Below are 24,939 nucleotides of genomic sequence, written 5' to 3'. Positions count from 1 at the left end.
GAAGTCAGTCAGAGAAAATGTCTAGTTTTCTTTCTTGTTGGCTATGTGATTTGGAAGTCTGTACCTTCTTTTTAAAAATCTAAGTTGGTTGATGAGTCTCCTGGAGCCATATCAATCTCTTTAGACAAATTCCATTTGATATCCTTGTCATTTGAAATGTCAATGGAACGTAACACTATAACATCACAGAATTTTTAAAAAGTTATTTTGTTCTTATTGTTCTTTCCATTTACATTGTTGTAATCATTGTGTATAATGATTTCCTTATTCTGTTTACTTTCTGTTGCATCATCACCTGTCTTCCCATGTTTCTCTGTTTTCATTATATTCATTATTTCTTACAGCACAGTCAACACCAGGTGCTTTACCACGTGAAAGGAGCCTAACAGCATTCAAAACCTCTTCAGTTGTAGCTTTGGCTAGCAAGGGATTGACTTCAATCTGAGGTAAATGGCCTATGGCCTCAGCATTAATTGTTGATGGTCTGTTGAGAACACTATGGAAGTATTCAGCCCATCTCTCTAGGATCATGTCTTTATCACTAATCAATGTGGCTCCATCAGCACTGAGTAGTTGTGATGTACCATAGGTCTTTGGCCCATAAACAGCCTTCAGGGCATCATAAAAGCACTTTGGATTGTTACTCTCAGCATAAAACTGAATTTCATCTGCCTTCTTACTGAACCAGGAATCCAGCATCCCTCTAAGCTTTGCTTGTACTTTGCTTTTGATGAAATTAAATTCTATTCTATTCTAGCTAAGATTTACAAGGTCCATTACTCATTTAAAAGGTGACTGAAAATTTCCAAGTTACATAGAAAGAGGAGGTTATTCCCCCAGAAGTTTAAGGATGCCTCCATTGTCCATCTCTATAAAGGTAAAGGAAATAGATTGTCCTGTGACAATCTCAGGGGGGTCTCTCTCTTATTTCATTGCTGGCAAGATTCTTGCCAGAGTCCTCCTTAATAGGCTGATTCTTCACCTGGAAGATAGTCATCTACCTGAGAACCAGTGTGGCTTCAGAAAGGGCTAAGGATTTGTCAGTATGGTGTTTGTTGCCCGGTAACTCCAGGAAAAATGCCAGGAGCAGAACAGAGGTCTGTACACAACATTTGTAGATCTGACCAAGGTCTTTGATACTGTTAGTCATGAGAGCTTATGGAAAATTATGTCGAGATTTTTTTGTCCAGAGGAGTTCAGTTCATCAGCATTGTACGTCAATTTCATGAAGGCATGCTTGCCCAGGTTCTAGATAATGGACAATGCTTTCCTGCCTTCCCAGTTACCAATGGAGGGAAACAAGGCTAGGTGCTTGCTCCCATGCTTTTTGGCATGATGTTTTTAGCAATATTGTCAAATGCTTTCATTGAGGATGAATAGGACATCAAGGTCAGCTACTGTACTGATGGTAAATTCTTCAATTTGAAAAGGCTACAAGCTAAGACCCAAATGGAGGGAGTGTTGGTGCATGATTTTCTGTTTGCAGATGATTATGCAATCAATGTGAAGTCTGAAGCTGAGATGCAACAAAGTATAGATCAGTTCTCTGCTGCTTATGCTAATTTTGGCCTAACAACCAACATCAAGAAAACAGAAGTTCTCCATCAGCCACCACCACACCATCCATATGTGGAACCATAGATTATAGAAAATGAAGAAGTTTTGAATGCTGTGGATAAGTTCAATTACTTTGGCAGTATAATTTCCAGGGATGTACATGTTGATAATGAGGTCAATGCACTCATTTCCAGAGCTACCTCAGTGTTTGGGAGTGTCTGAAGGAAAGTATGGGAGATAAGAGGTATTAGACTGACTACCAAACTGAAGGTCTACAGAGCCATTGTGCTTACCTTATTGTTGTATGCCTGTGAAACCTGGACAGTATACTAGAGCCATGCTAGGAAACTGAATCACTTCCATTTGAATTGTCTTAGGAAGATTATGGAGATCACCTGGCAGCATAAAATACCAGACACTGAGGTCCTTGCTTGAACTAAGCTGCCAAGCATTCAAACTCTGCTTCAGAGAGTGTAACTCTAATGGGTTAGCCGTGTTGTTCTAATGCAAAACGTGTGCTTGCCCAAATGACTTTTATGGAGAACTCACATAGGGCAAACATTCACATAGTGGTCAGAAGAAGTGATACAAGGACACTCTCAAGGTCTCTCAAAAGAACTTTGGAATTGGTTGTGTGACATGGGACACTCTGGCACAGGACCGCTCAGCATGGCGTGCCTACATCAGAAAAGGGGCTGTTCTCTATGAGCAAAGCAGAACTGAAACATCTCAAAGGAAATGCAGAATGCGCAAATTTGGAGAATCCAGACCAAATGTTCATGCAGAGTATTTGTTCCTGACCCTTGGTAGAGCATTCTGGGCTCATAATGCTCTGATAAACCACAGTGGGACACATTGAACCTTGACTTTAGCATAGTGGTTTCATTTTTGGTCCTCTTCAGAAATGAAGAACAACCAACCAACCAACCAACCAACCAACCAACCAACCAACCAACAGCACAGCACTCTGCCATTCCATCAGGGTTGTTTAGCAGTTCCTCAGTTAAAGGGCTTCTGCTTTGTTTCTTGGTCTTTCCTACTAGACTCTTTCATTTTTTCTGTGTATCCCCAGTACCTAGCATAGTGCCTGGCACATTATGGTCCCTTAATAGATGCTTGTTGATTGGGTGACTTTTTTCTCCTAAAGACTTATGAGTTAAGTCCTACAGAGATGCTTAAATTACTTAAGTGACTTGCTCATTCATTCAGTAAGTAGGTGTTAGAAATGAGATGTGAACTCTGGTCTTCCTGATTCTATGCCCCCATCATTATTCACTATGCTAAGTGCTTAGGAGCCCTACTAACATTGGTTCCCAAGCATAATATTATTATTCCTCATATTTTGACTTAACTTTCCACTCTTCTTCTTTGCCTGTATAAGTTAATACACTGCGGCAGCCAGGTGGCACAGTAAGAGCGCCGGCCCCAGAGTCGGGAGACCTGGGATCAGTTCCAGCCTCAGATACTCGGCACCCACACAAAAATAACTGACCGTGTAACCTTGAGCAAGTTATTTATCCCCGATTGCTTTAAAAAAAAATAAGTTAATACACTTAATCTTATATCTTCAAATTGATAGAACAGAAAAATCATTGCCTAAGAATTATGTTGTGAAAAGGAACATAATCTTATTAGGCAATTATGTTAAATAATTATATACATTCCCTTTAAACTTTTTAAATTTTATGGTAATATTGAACAGCAATACTGTTCATTTTATAAGCTTAATATATAAATCAGGGAGGTGATTTTTTTAAATTTATAAAGTGGTAAATAAATAAATAAATAAATATTTATTTATTTATATGTGTATATTTACCTCTGGCAGAAAAGGACAGTCTGGGGGAAGTCAAACAGAAACTGAGAGGGGAACTCCCTTCCTACAGACAAACTTAGCATAACAGAAATATGAATCCCACCAAGGAGAGAAAAATAGAATGCTGGTATTGGAATCAGGAAAACCTGAGTTCAAATTCAGCCTTAGATACTTCCTAGCTGTGTGACTCTGGACAAGTCCCTTAACCTCTATAAATTTCTTCAATTGTAAAGTACCTACTTCCCAGGGTTGTTGTGAGTACCAAATGAAATAATATTTTTAAATATTAGTGCAGTGCCTGGCATATGTTAGTTGCTTAATAAATACTTGTTCCCTTCCCTTCCCCTCCAAAACTAGATTTGCTTAAGTCAGCTGATAACAAATGTAACCTAAACTATTTCCCATTCTCCTTCCCCCAGTTCCCCATTCAACAAAAATTTAAGTAGAATGAACAATAATGTCTCTCAAGGTGAACTGAATACATGGGAGTCTGGCTTATATAATTTAGGGAGAAATAAGTGTTTGAAAACCCCCCAGCTGTTTACCTCAGTAGAGCAGCATTACTGTTCAAATATAATTATCCTTGTATAAGAGATTTCAAGTAAGCACTGGAAGATTTATGTCAAGAATATTATTGTAGGTCCCTAGTTTTCTCTTTAAAAAAATTAAAAACAACAAGAAAGTAACCAAATTGACTCTTGTAATCCATTTCAGTAGCTTTTAAAAGGCTGTTACTTTGCTGGGATCCTGTTCTTTGTTTAAATTTTGTTTGACAAGTGTTTTATAAATGATTATAAGAGGTGGTTTATGTTTCATTAATGAGGCCGATAATGGTTAATTACTAAAATGGAGTAAACAGTCCAATACCAGATCAAGCAGGACGGGTCAATTATGTAGAAAAGATCCAGCTGTGCTGAACATGATTTCCTTTAACCATTAGAAACTCCAAACATTTGGAAAAAAATGCTTAATTGGTAGGGGAAGAGTGACTCCACCCACCTCTTAGACATATTTCTTGGGTCTCTCTGTTTAACTCCCCCCCTCTTCTTCCCCCTCCAAGGCACAAAAATACAAGGCAAAATATACTCTATTTGTCCTACATTAAATGTTAGTATCTATAGATCTTTCAGGACATTCAAGTACTCCAAACAGCCCTACCCAGGCATTCCTTAACAAGGACTCCAGCTGCAGATTGTGCCTTTGGAAAAGTACTACAAAATGAGAGAACATTTTCTTCTACTACAAAGTATGACTTGATGACTGTTGGTAGTTTATGAGGATAGTTTGGGTAGTCCATCTTTTGCTCTCTGGTCTTAGTGTAAATAAAGGGACAATTTAGTTATGAAAACCCTCATTGGTATCTTATTAAAAGAAATGATGGCATTTTAAATTATTCTTATGAGGTTTTGCTTGTCATTTTTTGCTGTTGCTGTTTTGCCAGAGGGAGTGTGGAGACAGTAGTCTATAGGATCTTTTGCTCTGGCAAAATGTTCTGCAGAATAAAGAGCTTGAAAATTTTCAGAATTGTGTTTTCACAATTTGTTTTTCCAGTTTTCAGAATTATGTGAAAAGTAGTCTACCCTTATTGGAGCTTCAAGGAGAAATGGGTTTACCTGGGCAAACTGACAGTCTTGTCCCCAATTATTGCCAGAGAGTTATGCATTCCTTCCCTGTTTCTGTTAAGGATTGCATTAAGATATGTGCCCATATAGGACCCATTAGATTAGATAAATTTTGAACTTTAGGTATAAATATAAGCAGGATTTTAGATGAAGAAATAAAACTCAGGTCTAACGTCTTACTTCTCACCATGCTAGTCATGGGTAAATTTTCCAGGTTCTTAAAAAAAAAGCATGCAAGATTAGTTATTCCATGAGATTCTATCTGATTAGAAAGCACCAGTTCTGAATATCTGTCCTTAATTTCCTATTCCTGTACATAGCTTGACATTTCATAGGAGCATAGATTTAGGACTGGAAGGGACATGTCCAGGGTTACTCAGGCTTTAATCAGTGGTAGAACCGTGATTGCAATGAAGATCTCCTGATTCCAAATCCATTGCAACTTATTGACTTGAATTCTTTTCTTTGGTTTCTGATCAGTTTAATCATTGTCTTTCAAAATCATGAATTCTTGATTCATGGCATAAATTTCGTAAATATTTTTCTGCACCAAGTAAGATTATATGTCATAGATTGCTGTATGCCTGTATTGCTGAGAGTAACATAAAATTTTTTAAAACCACATTCTTTTTTTTAACTATTTAACAAAGTGACCTATGTTAACTTTCTACAAATCTTCATGTACCTAATGCTGGGTATGTATTTGAATCTCAAAGCATGTTCAGAGTATTATTATAAAATAGGGAAGTGAAGTATAAAGTCAATGTGCAGGTGTAGAGTGGATTTTGTAAGTTTGCTTCATAATTTTGGATTAAATGTTAATTACAAAATTAGAAAAGCTGACAATTAGAATATTGTATATTAGAATATTTTAGCCAAAGCTTGGTTAGATTAATGTTATTGCTTCACAAAATAATTAAAAGGAATAGGTTATGTACATGAAGGTGTAAAGGTAACAAATGGTTTTAAAGGGCCAAGATAAAAGTTATAAAAATAAGAGATTTAAGGTTTCAAAGGTCTTGAGATACATCTTCTCATTTGATCCTAAAAACAATCTTCTGAAGTAGAAGTTATTAAAACTCCATTTTGGAAATGAAGATGAAGAGACTGAGAGGCCCAGAAAAATTAAGTCCTTTCCTAGGGTCATAGAGCTAAAAAATATCCAAGGCTTTATTTGAAGCTTCATAGATCTTCCCAATTCAAAGTGCCAGTATTCTGCAGTCCAGTATTCTATAGAAGTCAAAATAAATCCATTGTGTGGACCTTCAGTTAGCAATCTTGGTCATGTGATAAAAGCCAATTAATTTAATCTAATAGGGAAGGGAGGACAATATGAATTCTTGAAAAGTTTGAATTATAGACTATTTAAAGAAATATATTTACATACAGCAAGAAGTGCAAGTTGGCCCTGGGTTGCTTTAATGAATAGACATACCCAATTATAAACAACTAAGTGGCTAAAATCCTAAATATTGCTTAAATAGGAGCCCTGAAATCTTATACTAATTTACTTAGTAAATACTTTCATCTAAGATAACATAAAGAGAAAATTGGGGTTGAATATCAGAAATTCTGAATTTGTAGAGTCTGGATTAATGAGATTTTACTGTTGTACATTACCTATTAGTGAACAGAGATACCAATGTTTTGCAACCAACATTGGAGAACGTCAAAGTCTATCAAGAAAACAAAATATTTATTAAGTAAATAATAGAGAACTCTGGGAAAGTGTGACGTGAAGGTCCCAAAGGCCTCCATCCCTGATGATTCAGTTATTATTTGATTTATGTTGACTTGCAGTTGCCCTCGTTTTGACCCTAAGGAGGACTGTGTGGGAAGTTTGTCTCTCAGATAGAGCAGAAGCATTGCTCTGTAGAATGTCTGGAGCCTAAGTATATGAAAAAAATAGAAAAAGGAAGAAAGAAAGAAAACCTAAACCCTGATAAATAGGGGAAAGGCCCAATTTACTCCAGCTGGATTTCAGGGAGTTGAAGCAATTGCTGAATCATAATATACTCCACTCTGTGTGGAAGAGGACAGACTGTAGTTTGGTCTTCCATCTGTGAGTATTGTATTTATGCATTCAAAAGAACTATGGATTTTATAATTCCAGGTTGTCTCAATTTAGATTGCACATTGTTTATCTGTTTGCAATTATCATGTATTTGTTATTTGCTTCAAACTGTAAGTTAAGCTATAGAATGTAAATGAACAGCTGATACCTTTTTAGACTTGTAGTTTCCACTTTTATTAATTTAATTTTTGTTGTATAAACAAATACATTTATAAAAAATATACTAACTCTTCAAAAGAATATATTTCTTCACAAAGATAAGAAATATAAGCACAGGGGACTATTAATTGTATCCTCTAGAATATTGAGACATCCCTGTACCACACTAGGACTCAATGACTTGGAATATAATAGAATTTTGGAATTATAGGAGACGATGCAATACTCAACATGTTAGTGAACTACTTAAAACAATTCTTTACTATAATGAATGAATATGCAAAAAATCCTTATTTAAGTATTTACAAACTCCAGGAAACCTATGGTTTTCTTTTTTGAAGCAATTGCCAAAATCTTTATACATATTCAAGCATTTTGAAATATAGTTTTAAAAAATGAGCTTTTAAGAGAATCAAGTCTATGTTGCAGAGATTATTGTCCTGCAAGTATGAAAATGAACCTAAATGGGATAGAAATTGAAAGGAAAATTGATTATTATCTGCCTCTACATATTTGACTTAAAATATCTTATTTTCAGTTTTCAAATAATTTTGAAATTATTCTTAAAGTTTTAACACTTTAACATTTTTCTCTGCCCCTTTTAGGCTGTGAAAATTATTTACACAAATGTCTTTGCTAATTAGAACTACCCTTTTATGTATTTTTAAAAAGTATTTGACAGGTGTTTTAAAGCAGAAGACAATAGAAAAATTTTCATATAATTGAAGGTTGCAAAAACTGGATTGAATTAAAAATTATTGTCTCACATTTCCAAAAGAAATCCTCTTCACCTCTTGTAAATCTAATAGATTATTTAAAAGGATTTGGGCTTCGAAGACCTTAGCATGGCAAAAGTAAAATTTAAAACTAAGTTTTCATTTAGGATTGTCATCACTAGTTAGAAGTAGCTAAAGTGAAAACAAAACTGTTTTATATTGAAATACTTTCATTTCGACAACTTTTTTGCTTCATTGATTTTTTCATAAACTTCAGAGGTATTAACTAAACTTTTGCATTTTGTCTTATGATTTATATTATGATTAATACATCAGTTTAAAAACCATGAATCATTGTATAATGATTTTTCCACATGTGTACATGTGGACATATTTTAAGACAACTGAATTTAGGGTTAGGCAAACAAAATGTAAATATTTAAAAATAGTAACAATTGAAAGTGCACTAAAATTAAGAAATATATGTGTGTGTGTGTATATATATACATATATATATATATATATATAAACATATGTATGTCCAGTTTAAACAAAAAAAATTTACCAAAGAAAAAAATGTAGACTTTGTCCATGCTAAATTGATCCCCCTGATAAGAGCACCCTTCTTAACTAAGTGGCTTCTGTTTTAGGCAAATATTTATTTGGAATGATAATAAAATGGTAGCATTCCAGGTCCATTGTAACTTTTCACTTCATTTGCCAAGTTAGAAAGTTTTAATTACATTTCTCTATCCACATTATTAATCACATTCCAAAATATTTTCAAACTTTAACCTGATGACTTAATATTTTATTCTTGTTTTTATGTGTTACAGTTAAACATAAACACATGTACAATATGATTAACCTTCTTGTAATGTACAAAAAAGGCTTGAAAAAAAATTTGAGTAAAAAAATTTGTCAAACAGAAAACAATGTATATGTGCATTATTTTGAATACTGAAACCACTCTATTAGAACCTGGCATATTAGTCCATGATTTGATATAGTATATAGGTCTCTTGAGGACATCTAAGGATGTTTAATTGTCAGATGTTTAATTGGAAGTATCTTGTTATAATGTCACCTGTTATAGGCCCATGGCACACTCTTAACAATGGCATTCTCGAAAGGCTCTTGTCTAAATTATTATAAATGTATAGTATTTAAATTGCTGGTCAAGAAAAAAGCAAACTATCATTAATTTTTAAATTGCTTCATCAAGTTTCATTTGCAGTTTTTCTAAAGAAAATTCTCATTCAGGTAATGCTGTCTACACAGCATCAAACATTCAGTAAATTTGAATGTTGTTTGGATGACTGCCATTGTGTAGACACAACCTGAGTGAATACTAATGATACTTTGTTTTAAAAAAAAACGAGGTAATCTAAAAGGAAATCCTTTTAGGTTTTATCTCTAACTTTAGCTGTTGAAATATTTTAATTTCTCACCTCATATCTAAAGTCCTATTGAGACTCAATTGGTTGCCATCAGTTGATGGCAACCAAAGAGCAGTCTAACTTCTAACAGAATGGTTACCAAAAACCACACACGTATATCCAAGTTCCTTTAATGTAGGAAACCAAAAGACTTATTGAGATGAACAGGTGATTGAATAAAGTGTGTGGTGACTGACTCTGTTATTGACATTGATTGAACTGTTGGTTTCTGAGAGGATCATCATATTTAAGATATGGAGAAAGAAGCTAACAATTCACTCAGAGCATCACTTTCTTGTTTTCGTATTTTTCCTCATCTGAAGTCATTCTATAATGATTGCTACTGTGTTTTCATCCACTAAATCTTAACTTGTTCTAAGTAGGGTTGGGAGGGTCAGCTGTTTTAACAAGGACCCAGGACTTGATGGATGATGAAGGAACTAGAAGATCAGGATACCTTACTACCTGAATAATCCTAATAAAAACATATTTTCATTTCTGTCCATGTCCAATGAGTAACCACATGAAGTAAAGGATTATGCTATAATCATTGTGTTCATGGAAATTAATATGTTTGTGGAAATTAATTTGTTAGAGTAACCTAATGACAGGATTTAAAAAAAATCATTTCATTTTGTCTTATCCTCTATGCACATGGTTAAGTTGTTATCTTTAAGTGGTGAAAAATAATGAATTTACTATAACTTTAACAACTGAAAAATATGTAATTTTTCATGAAGATGACTGACAGCAGAAATGTTCCATATAATTTAAAGAACCTAACCACTCAATGTGTTCCTATAGGGTATAAAGTCTAAGTGTTTTGAAATTGTTTTTTTTTTAAAGCAATCGGGGTTAAGTAACTTGCTCAAGGTTACACGAACAGTTATTACTTCTGGGTGTGGTGCTGACTATCTGAGCCCAGATTTGATCCAGGTCATCCCGACACTGGAGCCAGTGCTCTTACTCACTGAGCCACCTGGCCTCCCCTAAGCAATTGGTGTTAAGTAACTTCCTCAAGGTTACACGGCCAGGTGTTTCTGGGTGGGTGCTAAGTGTCTGAGCCCAGGATTCGATCTCCAGGTCTTCTCAACATTGGAGCCAGTGCTCTTACTCGCTGTGCTACCTGGCCGCCCCTTTTGACATTGTTTTGACATTTCATCAGGATATGAATTTTTAAGACCTTCTGAATTATGTCATTCATAATTATTTATCATTTATCTCCATGCTAGAACATGGAGGTAATGGGGCAGTCATATCTTCTAGGACCATATTCTTTCAGGGAACTCCTAGAAACAGTTCAAGAGGCATCTTGCTTGGATTATAGTTTGACATAACAGGTGTAAGGGTACTATAATGTAACGGGCACTATAATGTACCTCTTATTGCTCTTTCTTAAATATTATACCACTAAATCAGATGATTATTTCATTCCCGGTTACTTCTTCTCAGAATGAGATTCAGTTTTGTCTTGCTCTCATGATTGATTATTCTTGAAGTTACTCCATTGTTCTTAGAATTCCCTCCTAGGTAGTCATGTGGTTTGTTTCCCCTTAAGAGCAGCCTTAACCGCCCCCCCTTCCCCATTTCATTAATATTTTTATCTTTACAGCACAGTCATTTCTCACCTCATAGCCTCCAGATCGAACCTCCCCTTGTGACAAGGAAAATCAATAAAGCAAAATCATGCAGAATGGAAATCTAGTCTGACACTATACATATTATTTTGTCTTAGCAGCTCCTTGCCTCTTTGCCATGAAGGAGCAGGTATGTTTCATTAGGACCTTCCCTGGTTTTCCCATTACTCAGAATCCAACTTCCTTTTAATGATCTTTTCGTTTACATTATTGCTGTCATTATGTGTTTTTCCCTTGGTTCTATTCATTTTGCTCCACATCAGTCCTAGACTCAATTTTTTGTTACTTCCTCTCCTAACAATTAATATATTTTAAAGATGTTATGAGTAGAAAGAACTGAAGATGTCATATAATCATTATTTGGGCAACATGAACCTTTTCTTTAGATAGTTACCAATTCAGAGTATTATGAAAACTAATCAGTAAATATCTATAATTTGGGCAGCTAGGTGGTACAGAGGATAGAGTGCCAGGCTTGGAGTCAGAAAGACTGATCTTTCTGAATTCAAATATGGCCTCAGATACTTACTAGCTCTGTGATCCTGGGCAAGTCACTTAACTCTGTTTGCTTCAGTTTCCTCATCTGTAAAATGACTTGGAGAAAGAAATGGCAAACTACTCCAGTGTCCTTGTTAAGAAAACTTCAAAGGTGGCTAGGTGACACAGTAAATAAAGTGCCAGCCCCAGAGTCAGGAGGACCTGAGTTTGGTTCCAGCCTCAGACACTTAACACCCACATAAAAACAAAACAAAACAAAACAAAAAAACTAGCCGTGTAACCTTGGGCAAGTTACTTAACCCCATTGCCCTCCAAAAAGCAAAAAAAACCCACAAAAAAACAAAACTTCAAATGGCATCATGAAGAGTTGGACACGACTGAAATAATGCAACAGCAACAAATCTACAACTCCATACCCAAAAAGCCCAACCCAACTTTAATGCCTCATCCTGAGGAGGTAACCCTTGGTTTTGAAAAGTTGTATTAGTAGAGATCAGGCTCAGATAAGTCATAATAAACTGAAAAACCTGTGAGTATAGGATCATTACTAGATGGCTGATCATCAGGATATGAATTTTTTAAGCCATAGAAACTCATGAAATGTGGAAAGTTTGTAATAAAGGGGTTTGGAGCTAATAGGGGGCTAAAGACCATACGATCCAATGACCATACACATACACACACATATATGAGTGGTGGGAATTTACACACTGATGAAATCACAGATATTTCAAAGCTTTAGAGTATAAATTATAAAACAATTGAAAGACAAAGACTGCTGCCTAAAATTGTTTTTTTTAACTCTATAAATACTTCCAACTGTATTTCTAATTGTCCTTCCTGAATCATCTTATTTTAAAAATCAATTATATGCTAAAACTACCAGAAAACATCATGAATTAATATCAATATTTATAAAATTTAGTTCAAAGAACAGAATATTGAGGAACTGAATTCATTTTCAATTGACTTGGTTTTTGTAGTTATTGCCAAGACCTTTCTACCAAAAATATATATAGATATTTCTTTACTGACTCAATATTGTTTCCTCTTTAAGCTAAATTCTTTCCTTCAGTCTCTTGAAAGGATTATCTTTCTTTTATAAATAATCACTGGATTTCAAAACCATACTTTAAAATAATCTATAAAGAATTTGTTTCCCTTAGGTTTTATTCTCAAAAGCCCATTGTTTACTGAAGTGAATGAAGCAGTTGGACCAGAACATGGCAGATACTTATGTGACAGTATCAGATGGGTACTGTCTTGCTGAACCTATACAGTATTATGGTATGTAACAAAAGCTCCCAAGAGTAAAAATTAAGCAAAACTTTTATCCCCTGTAGAAAATATTTATAAGGTGTAAAAATCTTCTTTCTAAATTAACATATATACCCCAAACACCAAATTCTTGCTTGCAAGAAATTTAAAAGTATGCCAAAATGAGCATATATGTTGATATGCTAACTCAAGTCTAATGAGGAAAATACATAACATTTAGAATATATTGTAGATAATTAGAATCAACAAAAACTAGGAATAATTTTAATGAGCAACTGCTCACGAAAATAAAGCTTTATATTAAAGCCTTTTAGTAAATGAAGCTGATGGTACGTGATCAAAAATACTTGTTGAATTAAACAGAATATATTGGTCTTGATGTAATAAAGGAAATACATGAGAAAAGGGAATATAAGAAACTGGATTATTTCTTACTATGGCATAAAAGTCTCAATGGTGGATTATACTACCTTTACATTTCACCTGTCAAATCCTGCCAGAAGGCTAAAGATAGTATTAGTTTTTAGTCAGAGTATTAAATCTGATTTACACAATTCTAAATCAAAGCATTAAATCTAATGTTTGTGTCAGGGCAATATAAGTTTCTAGAGCAGGTGTGGGGAACCTGCAGCCTCAAGGCCACATGTGGCCCTCTAGCTCCTCAGGTATGGCCTTGACTGAGTTCAAATTTTATAGAACAAACCCTTTTATCAAGGGGATTTGTTCTGTGAAGTTTGGATTCAGTCAAAGGGCCACACTTGAGGACCTAGACAGCCACATTGTGGCCTTGAGGCAGCAGGTTCCCCCCCTTCTAGAGGAAATAAAAAGTTAGACTTTTGCCATTTATTCAAAATGGGTGTATCCCTATCACTTACTTGGGGGTACCTTAATAACATTTCCCTAGATATCAGACAGTCAACAGGATTGCCTGAGCATCTCTCGCACTTATAACATTTTACTAATTCATTATCTTTCCCCTCCCCCAACATTTCCTTCTTATGAACTTTTCCTTTTGCTATCAAGAACACCACCATCCTCCCAGTCCCTAGGCTCTCAGTCTTGGCTAATCCATGAGTTCTCATTCTCTCTTTCCCATTATATTCATTCAGTTGTTTCCAAGTCTTATCATTTCTACCTGCACAAGATTTCTCTAGTATGTCCTGTTCCCTTCACTCACACAGCTCCATTCTGTTGTAAATCCTAATCATACCTCACTTCTGGACCATTGTAATGGCCTCCATTCCAGTCCTTGCTTAGCTGCCAAAGTGATCTACCTAAAACTCAGTTCTGATCATTACACTCTCTTCCTGGCTCTCAATAAACTCCAGTGGGTCCCTATTAAATGCTTGCTTTCTGTAAGGCATTGCAATAGGCTCTGGGGCTGTACAGACAGAAACACATGATATTAAAGGAGTTTACATACTACTGAGGGGACACAGCATGTACACAGATAGGTAAATACAAGATAATTTGAGGAGTGAAAGATTGCTAACAAGTAGGGTGAAATCCAACACAAAGATCTTACTTTGAAATATCCAGGAAACTTTGACAAAGAAGTATTGTTTAAAAGACAAATTATAGAGATCATCTTTCAGTTCTGCTCTCCACTGCCCTGGTCACAGTGTATTACAACCATTTCAGTGAGCTATGAAGGGAAATGTAGAAGGAAGGTAGAGGAAAGGGAAATATACATTTTTCGTTCAGGGGATGATTGAGTTGAATGTAGGATTATCTCTAGAAATGGATGAAATATTTATAATTAGCAATGATTGATGGCAGATATGTAGGAATTTAAAAGTGGGTGTAATTTTTTGAATTCTTACATGTAATTGTTCTTTTGTTGTTGTTTTTATGAGATATAGATGTAATGCCAGAACAGATCAGTTATCAGCCGCAGGTCCCTGATTACCAAGTGGCACCTTACTGTCAGTATTCAACTGTTCAGTTTTCTCCGGCTTTACAGTCTCCACCTTCTCACAGTCACTACAACACATACAATCTGGATTCACAGTATAATGATGGGCAATACATGCTCAGCAGCAGTGAATTAAATAAGCCTACTTGTATGGTTACTCATGATGCTGAGGATGGATATCCAGGAATAAAGAGATATAAACTAAATCATTCTTCTGTGAGAATTAAAGGACAAGAAGAACTTTGTGTAGTTTGTGGTGATAAAGCTTCAGGATATCATTATAATGCACTTACCTGCGAAGGTTGTAAAGGTAAGGAAACAGAGTAAAACTGCAATTTTATGCATGCAGACTAACGTCCATTTTTTTTTACCTTTTTAAGTGGGTATTCGTCTTTGGTACACTTAACAGTCATTAAAGGTGAGATTAATAGGTAACTGTAATAGGGAAACACTTATGATCAAATCTATGGCATTCAAATCAAATGTGAGGAAGGGAGATCCAGTTTCTCAATACCAGAAATTTAACATTTAAGTAAACTGTTCAATATTTAAACAGTAAATTCCTACTTACTTAATTGAATCTGAGGTTATAATAGAAACTGCTTTCTGTCATCTGACACTGGGTTTAGCAGTTATACCTCTTCATGGTGGATTGAACAATTCTCGTATTGGGTGGGAGTTTGGGCTAAATGAATTCCAAAGTTCTTTCCAAATCTAAAGTTCTATGAAGCTGATCAGAAGCCTGAAAGCAAATATGACAAATTGAAACCAGAATTTTGAAAGTTTGAAAAATGACCTGGATACAATTTTTGAGGTTGTAAAATCTCTCTTCATTGTTTTGTTTTTACTTCTAAATGAAAAAAAAAAACCTTGAACTGATGAAGCTGGTACTTAATAAGTGTTTACCATCCATGGGGGGTGATGTGGTATTGATAGGCAGAGTGCTCTGTGGGGAATCAGGAAAAACTGCATTAAGCTCCTATCTCTGTCCCATCAGCCCTTTGTAAGGCTAGTCATTCAGATGCTCAGAACCTCAATACAACTCACTATTTCTACAGATGAGTTATAAAGGTCTTGACTTGATGCACTGACCATTCCCAGAAATGCCTTCTGCCAAATGAATGCTCTAAGGAACCTTATAAAAAATAACATATTGCAATATCAGTTTAAGTAAAACTTAACATGATAAAAGAAAGGTTTGACTTTAGGGGCTGGAAGTTGTTGTTCAGCTGTTTTTCAATTGTGTTCCTCTCTTTGTGACCCTGTTTGGGGTTTTCTTGGCAGAGATATTGGGGTGGTTTGCCATTTCCTTCCCCACCTCATTTTACATATGAGGAAACTGAGGCAAACAGGGTTATGTAAATTGTCTAGGGTCACAGAGTTAGTAAGTGTCTGAGGTCAGATGTGAACTCAGGAAAATGAATCTTTGACTTCAAGCCCAGCACTCCATCCACTGCAGCTGCTAGAGATATTTAGTGTTAATTGCCAAATATGACCAATGTATGAGACAACAAATCTATATGACATGTTTCCCTTACTTGTAAAACCTTAAGTAGTAAGTACCATGGATTAAATAGATTGTTTCATGTAGAAGAGGACTAAGAAAATTCAGTTTTAAGAAAAATAATAATGTTCATAGGAAGGGATGCCACTTCTCTATTTTCTGTGAATGAAAATCATTTAGTCAATTCTATTATTTAACCTTTTGATAAAGAGATACTAGATTTTTGGGTCTGGGCCTGTGATTTCATTAGTGTAGGGGAGTTCCAGGAGAGGAGATGCCTTCTACTTATGCAAATAGGCAAATACTCTACAGTTGACAGTCTTGAGAGTTGCCTGGCTCATGGAAGGGGGAACACAGAAAAGCTAAGTGATTTAACCAGCATTATAAAGTCAGTACATGTCAGAGGCAGGACTTGGGTTGAGGTCCTAATATTTCTTAGGCCTCTTATCTGTCCCCCTGTTCCATGATACCTCTCAAATATTAATATTAAACCTTATGTTAATTGGTCACAAATACTCAGTGGTGAAATTAACAAGGTTCTTTTGAAACATCCTTTAGGTTTTTTTCGTCGAAGCATCACCAAAAATGCAGTATACAGATGCAAGAATGGTGGGCACTGTGAAATGGACATGTATATGCGTAGAAAATGTCAAGAGTGCCGTTTGAAAAAGTGTAAGGCAATGGGAATGTTAGCAGAATGTAAGTGGCCTATTCTCAGTTTCTATTTTAATCATTTCTTTTTGACTATAATCATCATCCTCTTCCTCCTCCTCCTTCTCCTTCTTTCTCCTCCTCTTCCTTCTTCTCCTCCTCCTTCTTCTTCTTCTTCATCATCATCATCATCATCATCATCATCATCATCATTATCATCATCATCTTTTTTGAGGCAATTGGGGTTAAGTAACTTGCCCAGGGTCACCAGCTAGTAAGTGTCTGAGGTCTGATTTGAATTCAGGTCCTCCTGACTCCAGAGCTGGTGCTCTATCCACTGTACCATCCAGTTGTTCTGACCATAATTTTCTATGACTGATTTTTTCTCATATTGAGAACTAAATGCCATTACCCAAATTAGATGTTCTTTATTTATACATTCACAGAACTTATATTAGTTCTTTGGCAGCTACTAAAATCAGAATTAATCCCCAAATTTAGGGAATGAATGGTTTTTGCTATCTATAATAACTGGCTTTTATACAAACACCCCCATCCATGTGAATTTTCTTTCTGATAATTTTTTATTCAATCACACCTGTATTGATATTAGTTTCCTTAGTGTTAAATCAATGCATCTAGAATGAGTGGTTTAAAAAATATTTTTTTTTCAGTTCTGCATCCATAGACACTAAGAGAACAGTTTCATTTAGAGGTTCCGCTGATGCATAAAATATAGTGTATAAAACCAAAGCTAATCAACTTCCCTAATAGGGTCATAGACTTGGAGGATAATTACCAACTCTTATCTCCCTTTAACCTCTTACACCTTGTCACATCCTGTCAATTCATTTCATGTACATCTCCCAGAACTGTCCACTCCCTTTTTTTATTTCTAGTTACCACACTAGTTTGAACTTTCTTCGTCTCAGCCTCCTAACTGATCTTATTCTTTCCTTTTGCTTTTCTTTTAATTTATGCTAGTTATAGCTGCTAAAATAATCTTCCACAAAGACTGTTTCTATCTTATCACTCTCCTATTCTGCTAAAGAAAGCAGAATATGTCCCTGCTGCCCGTTATGTGGAATTCACACATGGAAACTTTCCAAGTTTCCCATTAGTTCTCCATTAGACTTTCCTCATTTACCAATCCTATTCCTCCTCACCACCCCCATTCATTTTACTTGTCCCCTTCCTTTTGACCTGACACATTTCCCTTACTTGTAAAACCTTCAGTTCCTTCACTAGTAAACCTCATGTCATTAAAAACCTGACTCTAAGCTCACTTCTTCCAAGAAGCCTTCCCTGATTAACTTCACCTGACTGAAATGACTCTCTCTGTATATCCTTTCACATACTCATTTGGAAATATTTCCATTTTTACTTCTAGCATATTGTTTTCCAAATGCCTTCAAGTAATTTACCTAGAATATATTTTCATGGACTGTGTCTCCTTGCCTAGATAGAAGATATGTTGTTTGAGAGCAGAAGCTATCTTCTATTTTCCCCCCAGCATAGGATTATAGAACCTTAGAAGTCATTGAGTCCAACCCTTTCATTTGATAGAAAAGGAAACTGTAGTCGAAAGAAATCACTTGTCCAAGGTCATGCAGGTTAAGTAAGTAGCAAAAGTGGAAGTTTGAAATTCAGATCCTTTGATTCCAGATTCTGTTTTTTTTTCCCATTGTAGCACATTGTTTCCCTCAATACTTAAGAAGTCTTTATTTCCCCCATTAATATAACCATTCTACAACTTCAAGAGTTGTCATGACTGAGAAATTAATGACCTTTGTCTGACTTAGGGATGAAGCTCTCTGCATATAGCTAGACTGATCCTCAGGTACTATAGAGTCTGTCACCCAACTATTATAAAAAGCCTTCCCTGCATGATAAGATCTGTCATAGCTTGTGCTCTATTAGCCCAACCTTTCAGAACAGAGGGCTACCTCCATGCCATGATTAAGAAGGAACTGAGCATGGAGAATCACAACATAGCACTTAGTAAATCGCTCCACATGGGCTAAGTATGGATGAATGTTTTTAAATGACTTTAATACCTAAAAGTAAATATTAACAATAGGATAATGCCCTTCCTCATTTGTGTTAGACTAGTCCAGTTCAAACAGAGGCCTTATTTAGGTTAAAAAAAGAGAATTAAGCCTAACCAACTAAATATGAAAATTTCCTACTTAAAAGAGTGTTTGATATCCTTTCCTGTTTGTAAAGACAAAAAGAGACTTTGCTCATTTTCGTCTTCATGAGATACCCTCATGACACTGTGATATAAAGTCAAGTTTCGCCCTCACACATAGATAAGATTATTTGACTATTGTACATATTGTCTATCCTTAGAAATCAATTGGTAAAGTATGTTGCTACCAGCCTAGAATTAACCTGATAGTGTGTCTAGAGTAGCATGGTTAGAATTTCTAGTTTGGAGAGACAAGTTCCTATGAACCACTAGGTTGAATTCATGGTTCAAAACTGAATGTAACTAGATGAATCATGATACAACAAAGGAGTGAAAGAACAGAAAAATAAAAAAATTAATGAATGAATATATTACCGATACACAAGAAATTTTTATAATGGATGATGATTCATAGAAGTACTTATATATACAAAGTACCATAGTATTATTGTTTGAATTTCTAGGAATAATTTTATATGTAACCTGCAGCCTAGATCTGAAGGTCTGTGCCTATCCAGACCAAGTTTGATCTTGGAGGCTTCTAAAATGTTTTTCTGCCTTCTCCACACACACACACACACACACACACACACACACACACACACACACAGAGTTTTCTCTGGAAACATCAGCATTTGACTTTCTTATTTTTGTCTATGTATCCCCAGTTCCTTTACTAGTACCAGACTAATAGGACATAGAAAAGTTTCCTAACAAATGACAAAAAAATACAAAAAGGACTTCTAACAAAATTCATAAACAGTCAAAGAAATATTTCCCTCCAGTGAACCTTACCTCTCATAGGTGCCTATATAGTTGCTTTGGACTTTGAATGTTACTGTGGGGTTGAGGACCCCCAAAAGAGAAAGAGAACTTGGGTTTTCTCAATAGTCCATCAACCCACCCCTTTGGGAGGTTTTCCATTTCTTCAGGACCTACACAATTGACCTGATCCATAGTTTCAGTGAAGGATAAGGTCTTGGTGTATTTCTCTACATTGTGGTTCTGTGTCCCATTGTTCCTTGTATACTTCCTGTAGCTCATCACTGTGTTCTAAGAACTTCCTTGCTATCCTGACCCATCTGTTTTGCTCTGTATTTGCATCTGCTTTGATTATTTTTCCTTATTCCTGCTATCATATTCCATCTGTGTAGTTGCTAAATCTGTTTTCTACTGTTGTTAGTCACCACTGATGTTACTTCTTTAAGAAATTGTCAGCACCCAGGCCAACACATCTTGGGTTTGGTCAATCAATCAATCAAGAGTTTAATGAAGCACCCTGTGTTTGCAAGGCACCATGCAGGTTAATACATTTGCCAATCTGTTGTTGGACAACCTCTCCAGTCTATGTGCTGTATAAAAGAAATGGCAGTTCTAAACACTTTAGTTCTAAACTAAAAATGTTGATTTCTAGCTGCGTCAGGAAACAAAATTTAAATTTCCATTGAACACTTTCATGCCTTTTGGTACAGGTTGTATGCCATTCCTATCCCCCTCATCCCCAACTCGGTTGGTTAGTGTGTGGTGAGTGTAAGGTGGTATGTTGACATATAGGCCTAAGTAGGCCATGCCCACCCACTCACCCTTATTTAATGTAGTGTATGCTGCTTGGTTGGTTTTTCCAAGAGGTAGAGACATTTGGTTGATGCTTAGTGAAGCATTATTGATCACATGAGAATGTATACAAAGAAAAACAAACCAGCTAAAGTATAAATTAGTATGCATAGAAAAGTTTTTATTTTCCAGGCATTATAGGGAATTCTATTCTTCCTTTGAAGTCAGGTATCCATTCTTTGCAACTCAGTAAATCATATACTGGAATATTTGGGTTGAATGTATTTGGAGCTCTAAGTCTTTCCTTGAATGTAAGGTATATGTCCATGCCTCTTATTGAATTTTTCCATTTGGGGATAAACTCTTACATCCCTTTCCATTTATTTTTCCTAGTTCTGTCCAATCCTGGTAATGAGCACCAGGACAGGTAAATTGCCTTAACCCTCCAATAAACATCAAAGAGGACACTAGAACAATGGAGGAGGAAGTGGCAAAACTAGCATCCTCTGCAGGGAGGATTCTGGCTTCCCCAGCAAAGGCCTATGTCCACATTATAAATATGAATTTTGAAATATTACAGGTTTGCTAACGGAAGTACAGTGTAAATCCAAACGACTTCGAAAAAACTTCAAGCAAAAGAACAGCTTTTTTTGTAACATCAAAGTTGAAGAAGGAACAGATAATAAGCATGTGTCATCTACAACTAGATCTAGAAAAGTGGTAAGCACGTTAGTTATCATTAACTACATTAATTGCCTACTTCTTTTGTTTGGCATAAACTATATACATGATTCCTCCCCCTCCCCCTTATATTTTCTTAAAGCTACAGGACAGAGTAGAACTAACTCCAGTGGAACATCAGCTCATTGATCACATCGTGGCAGCTCATCAAAGATACACAATTCCACTAGAGGAAGCAAAGAAATTAGTATGTGGGCATTATTTATAAGAAATAACAAGTAATCAGCAATATCGTCACAATAATAATAATATAAAATCTCGACAGTTTTTTTTTATAAAGTTAATTTTCATTCATTCTATTTCTGTGTGTGTTAGCTCCAGGAATATGCAAATCCCGAAGAAAGTTTCTTGCGGCTTTCAGAGACAGCAGTGCTTCATGTTCAGGTGTTGGTGGATTTTACAAAGAGACTTCCAGGTAGTTTTCATTGAAGACTTTTTAAAAAGTCACTAAACTCAACAGATTCATTTTATTCCCTTGTTTTAAGGAGAGTAGAGGAATTTAAGTAGAAAGAAAACTTTCAGTTATTTCTAGTTATTAAAGATTTTGAAGTTGGGGGAAATGGCTGATGCCAAGGTCATTTAAAATTAACATCCTTACAATTTTTTTTCTGTTCAGGCTGTTTCTACATATATGTCAATATAATAACAACAATTCACATTTAGGTAAGCATATCCCAATAACTATGTGAGGTAGGTGTTACCTCTGTTTTAGAGCTGAGGAAAATGAAGCTCTAGGATCATTGTTTCAGAACTAGAATGGACCTTAGAAGTCTTTAATAATTGAGGAAACTAAGTTCCCAATAATTAGAGTGATTTGCTCAAGGTAATGGTAGCAAATGGCAAAACCGGTATTCAAACTCATGTCATTTGACTCCAGATCCAGAATGCTTTCCATTGCAATATATTGACAAACTGAGGGTAAGTAATTTCCCTCCTAGCCACATAAGTAGGTAGGAATTCAAACCCAAATGGCCTGACTCCAAATTCACCATACTTTCCACTATACTAATTTTCCTCCAAAATATTTTGACTGATTTAATTGATCAGGGCAGTAAAAATGATTAGTCAAAATTGTTCTTTGAATGACTTGACAAACTTGATAATTGAGTTGGTCAAAGAACTCATTTGGCTTTTTTATATGTGTGTTTAACTTATTTTGTAGCTATAGCTTAAGTAAACAAAGGAAAAAATCCACAATAATAGAAAATCAGGCTACTAATCTAATGGATAAAAAGAGAAAAAAAACCCCTCCAGACAAGACATTGCAAAATAAGAACTCTGCAGTTCCATTATCTGTATCACTTAGTAGGGGTGGCTAGGTGGTGCAGTGAATAGAGTATTGTCCCTGTAGTCAGGAGGACCTGAGTTGAAATGTGGTCTCAGACACTTACCACAAAACTGTGTGACCTTTGGCAAGTCACTTAACCCCAATTGCCCTACCTTCCCCCCTCCCAAAAAAAATGTCACTTAGTATTTGTCATAGCAAAGCCTTGTTAACCAGGCAGTATTAACAAAATATTTTAAAACCACAAATATGAATCAAAGTATTTTATTCACCTTTGGAGTGACTTGAATTCAATCCATAGCTGAAAATTTTCTTTCATTAATTAAACATATCTTTTTTTTACAGGATTTGAAAGTTTGGCCAGTGAGGATCAGATTGCATTGCTGAAGGGGTCAACAGTTGAAGCAATGTTCCTCCGTTCAGCTCAAATCTATAATCAGAAAGTTAATGAATGTCTTTCATCATCCAGTGAAAGTAAATAAGCTAGTTTTTTCTTGGGCTTCCTTCTTCTTGACCTCTGCTGTATTTGACACTATTGACCACCTTCTTTTGCATTCTCTTCCCTCCTGAGGTTTTAGTGACTCTATTTCCTCCTAGTTCTCTTTCTTTGTGTTTTACCATCCTTACTTCTCCACTTTGTTGGCTCATTATTCCCCTAACTGTGAGTGTTCTCCAAAGGCTCTGTCTTGAACCCTTTTCTCTTCCTTCTTTACACTCTCTTGGTGACCATGGGTTTAATTATCATCTAAAAGTTGATGACTCAGATATACACGCATATGTGTGTGTGTGCGTGTGCGTGTGTGTGTGTATCCCCTACCCCATGTCTTTCTTCCTGAGCTTCAATCCTGGTATTAACTGCTTATTGGATATTTTATAAAATTTTTTTCTTTTTGGAGGGCAATTGGGGTTAAGTGACTTGCCCAAAGTCACACAGCTAGTAAGTGTTAAGTGTATGGAGCTGGATTTGAACTCAGGTCCCCCTGACTGCAGGGCCAGTGCTCTGTTCACTGCACCACCTAGCCACCCCTTATTGGACATTTTAAACTGGATCTAAGAGACATTTCAAACTCAACATGTCCAAAATAGAATTTATCATCCTACCCATGACTACTCCTCTTCCAAACTTCCCTATTTCTGTTGAACTTGTGTGAGTTTGGGCTTAATTCTTTTTTTTTTTTTTTTTAAGCAATCAGGGTTAAGTAACTTGCTCAAGGTTACACAGCCAGTTATTTCTGGGTGTGGTGCTGAGTGTCTGAGGCCGGGATTCGATCTCCAGGTCTTCTCAACACTGGAGCCGGTGCTCTTACTTGCTGTGCTACCTGGCCGCCCCATTTGGGCTTAATTCTTAAGTCTTTTCAACTTTAGTTTCCATTTCTGGAAAAGGGAGTTAAAAATAGCATCTAACCCTCAGAATTGTTGAAAGGAACACATAGGATAATAAATGTAAAGTGCTTTCTTTGTAAGCCCTAAAGTGTTATATAAATGTTAGTTATCATAGTGATTAAAGATTCTACTATTCTTTTGGTCTCCCGGGTCCACTAAACATTTTCTCCAACTTCTTACTCTCCCTCACCCCACGTACACAATCAGTTGCCAAATTTTGCTATTTCTCTCTCTCCAACATCTTTGCCACTTGACTTCTCTCTGCTCACACAGGTACAACTTAGTATTGCTCATCATCACTAATCCATTATTGGAACAGCCTCTTAATCCTTCTTAGTTTCTCAAGTCTCTCTCCACTGTTGTCCATACTCCACAAACATACCAAGGAGATTTTCCTTGAGCACAGATCTTTCTCCTGTACTCAGCAAACCCTGATGGCTCTTTACTACCTCTTGGATAAACTATGAACTCCTATGGTTAGCTTTTAAAAACCTTGACAACCTCACCTCAATCTCCTTTTTCAGCCTCATTATACCTTATTCCCCTTCTGAACTCTAAGATCAAACTGCTCTTCTTTCCGTTCCTCACACACCGCACTCCATCCACCATCTTTGTGCCTTTTTCGTTGGCCGTTTCCCATACCTGAATGGACTTCCTCCTCATCTCTGCCTCAGAGAACCCCTTTTTTTGAGGGGGAAAGGCAGGGCAATTGGGGTTAAGTGATTTTCCCAAGGTCACGCAGCTAGGGCTAAGTGTCTGAGGTCAGATTTGAACTCAGGTCCTCCTGACTCCAGGGCCAGTCCTCTATTCACTGTGCCACCTCGCTGTCCCAAGAGAACCTTTTCTTTTTCAAAGATACAGTTCAATTACTACCTCCTTCCTATAACTACTTTATGTATAATTTCTTTATATTTTTATT

General features: G+C 36.0%; 1 protein-coding gene across 1 annotated transcript in view; it reads left to right on the top strand.

The window, feature by feature from the left end:
• The first annotated feature begins 342 nt into the window (after nt 1-342).
• The window catches only part of LOC138162163 (bile acid receptor-like), a 30,890-nt gene continuing 6,293 nt past the window's right edge, over nt 343-24,939 (top strand). The window contains exons 1-8 of the mRNA XM_069089229.1: nt 343-446; nt 12,685-12,805; nt 14,659-15,021; nt 16,774-16,914; nt 21,192-21,331; nt 21,435-21,539; nt 21,668-21,767; nt 22,983-23,111. Coding sequence (XP_068945330.1) covers nt 12,721-12,805; nt 14,659-15,021; nt 16,774-16,914; nt 21,192-21,331; nt 21,435-21,539; nt 21,668-21,767; nt 22,983-23,111 — 1,063 coding nt within the window. The 5' untranslated portion in view covers nt 343-446; nt 12,685-12,720. The remainder of the gene's footprint in view (nt 447-12,684; nt 12,806-14,658; nt 15,022-16,773; nt 16,915-21,191; nt 21,332-21,434; nt 21,540-21,667; nt 21,768-22,982; nt 23,112-24,939) is intronic.

This window comes from Petaurus breviceps, unplaced genomic scaffold (genome assembly GCF_028583685.1).
Source record: "Petaurus breviceps papuanus isolate PSGF00001 unplaced genomic scaffold, PetGlider_PUasm1.0 186, whole genome shotgun sequence".
In the NCBI taxonomy this organism is placed as follows: Eukaryota; Metazoa; Chordata; class Mammalia; order Diprotodontia; family Petauridae; genus Petaurus; species Petaurus breviceps.
This window is presented reverse-complemented; position numbering and strand designations above follow the sequence as displayed.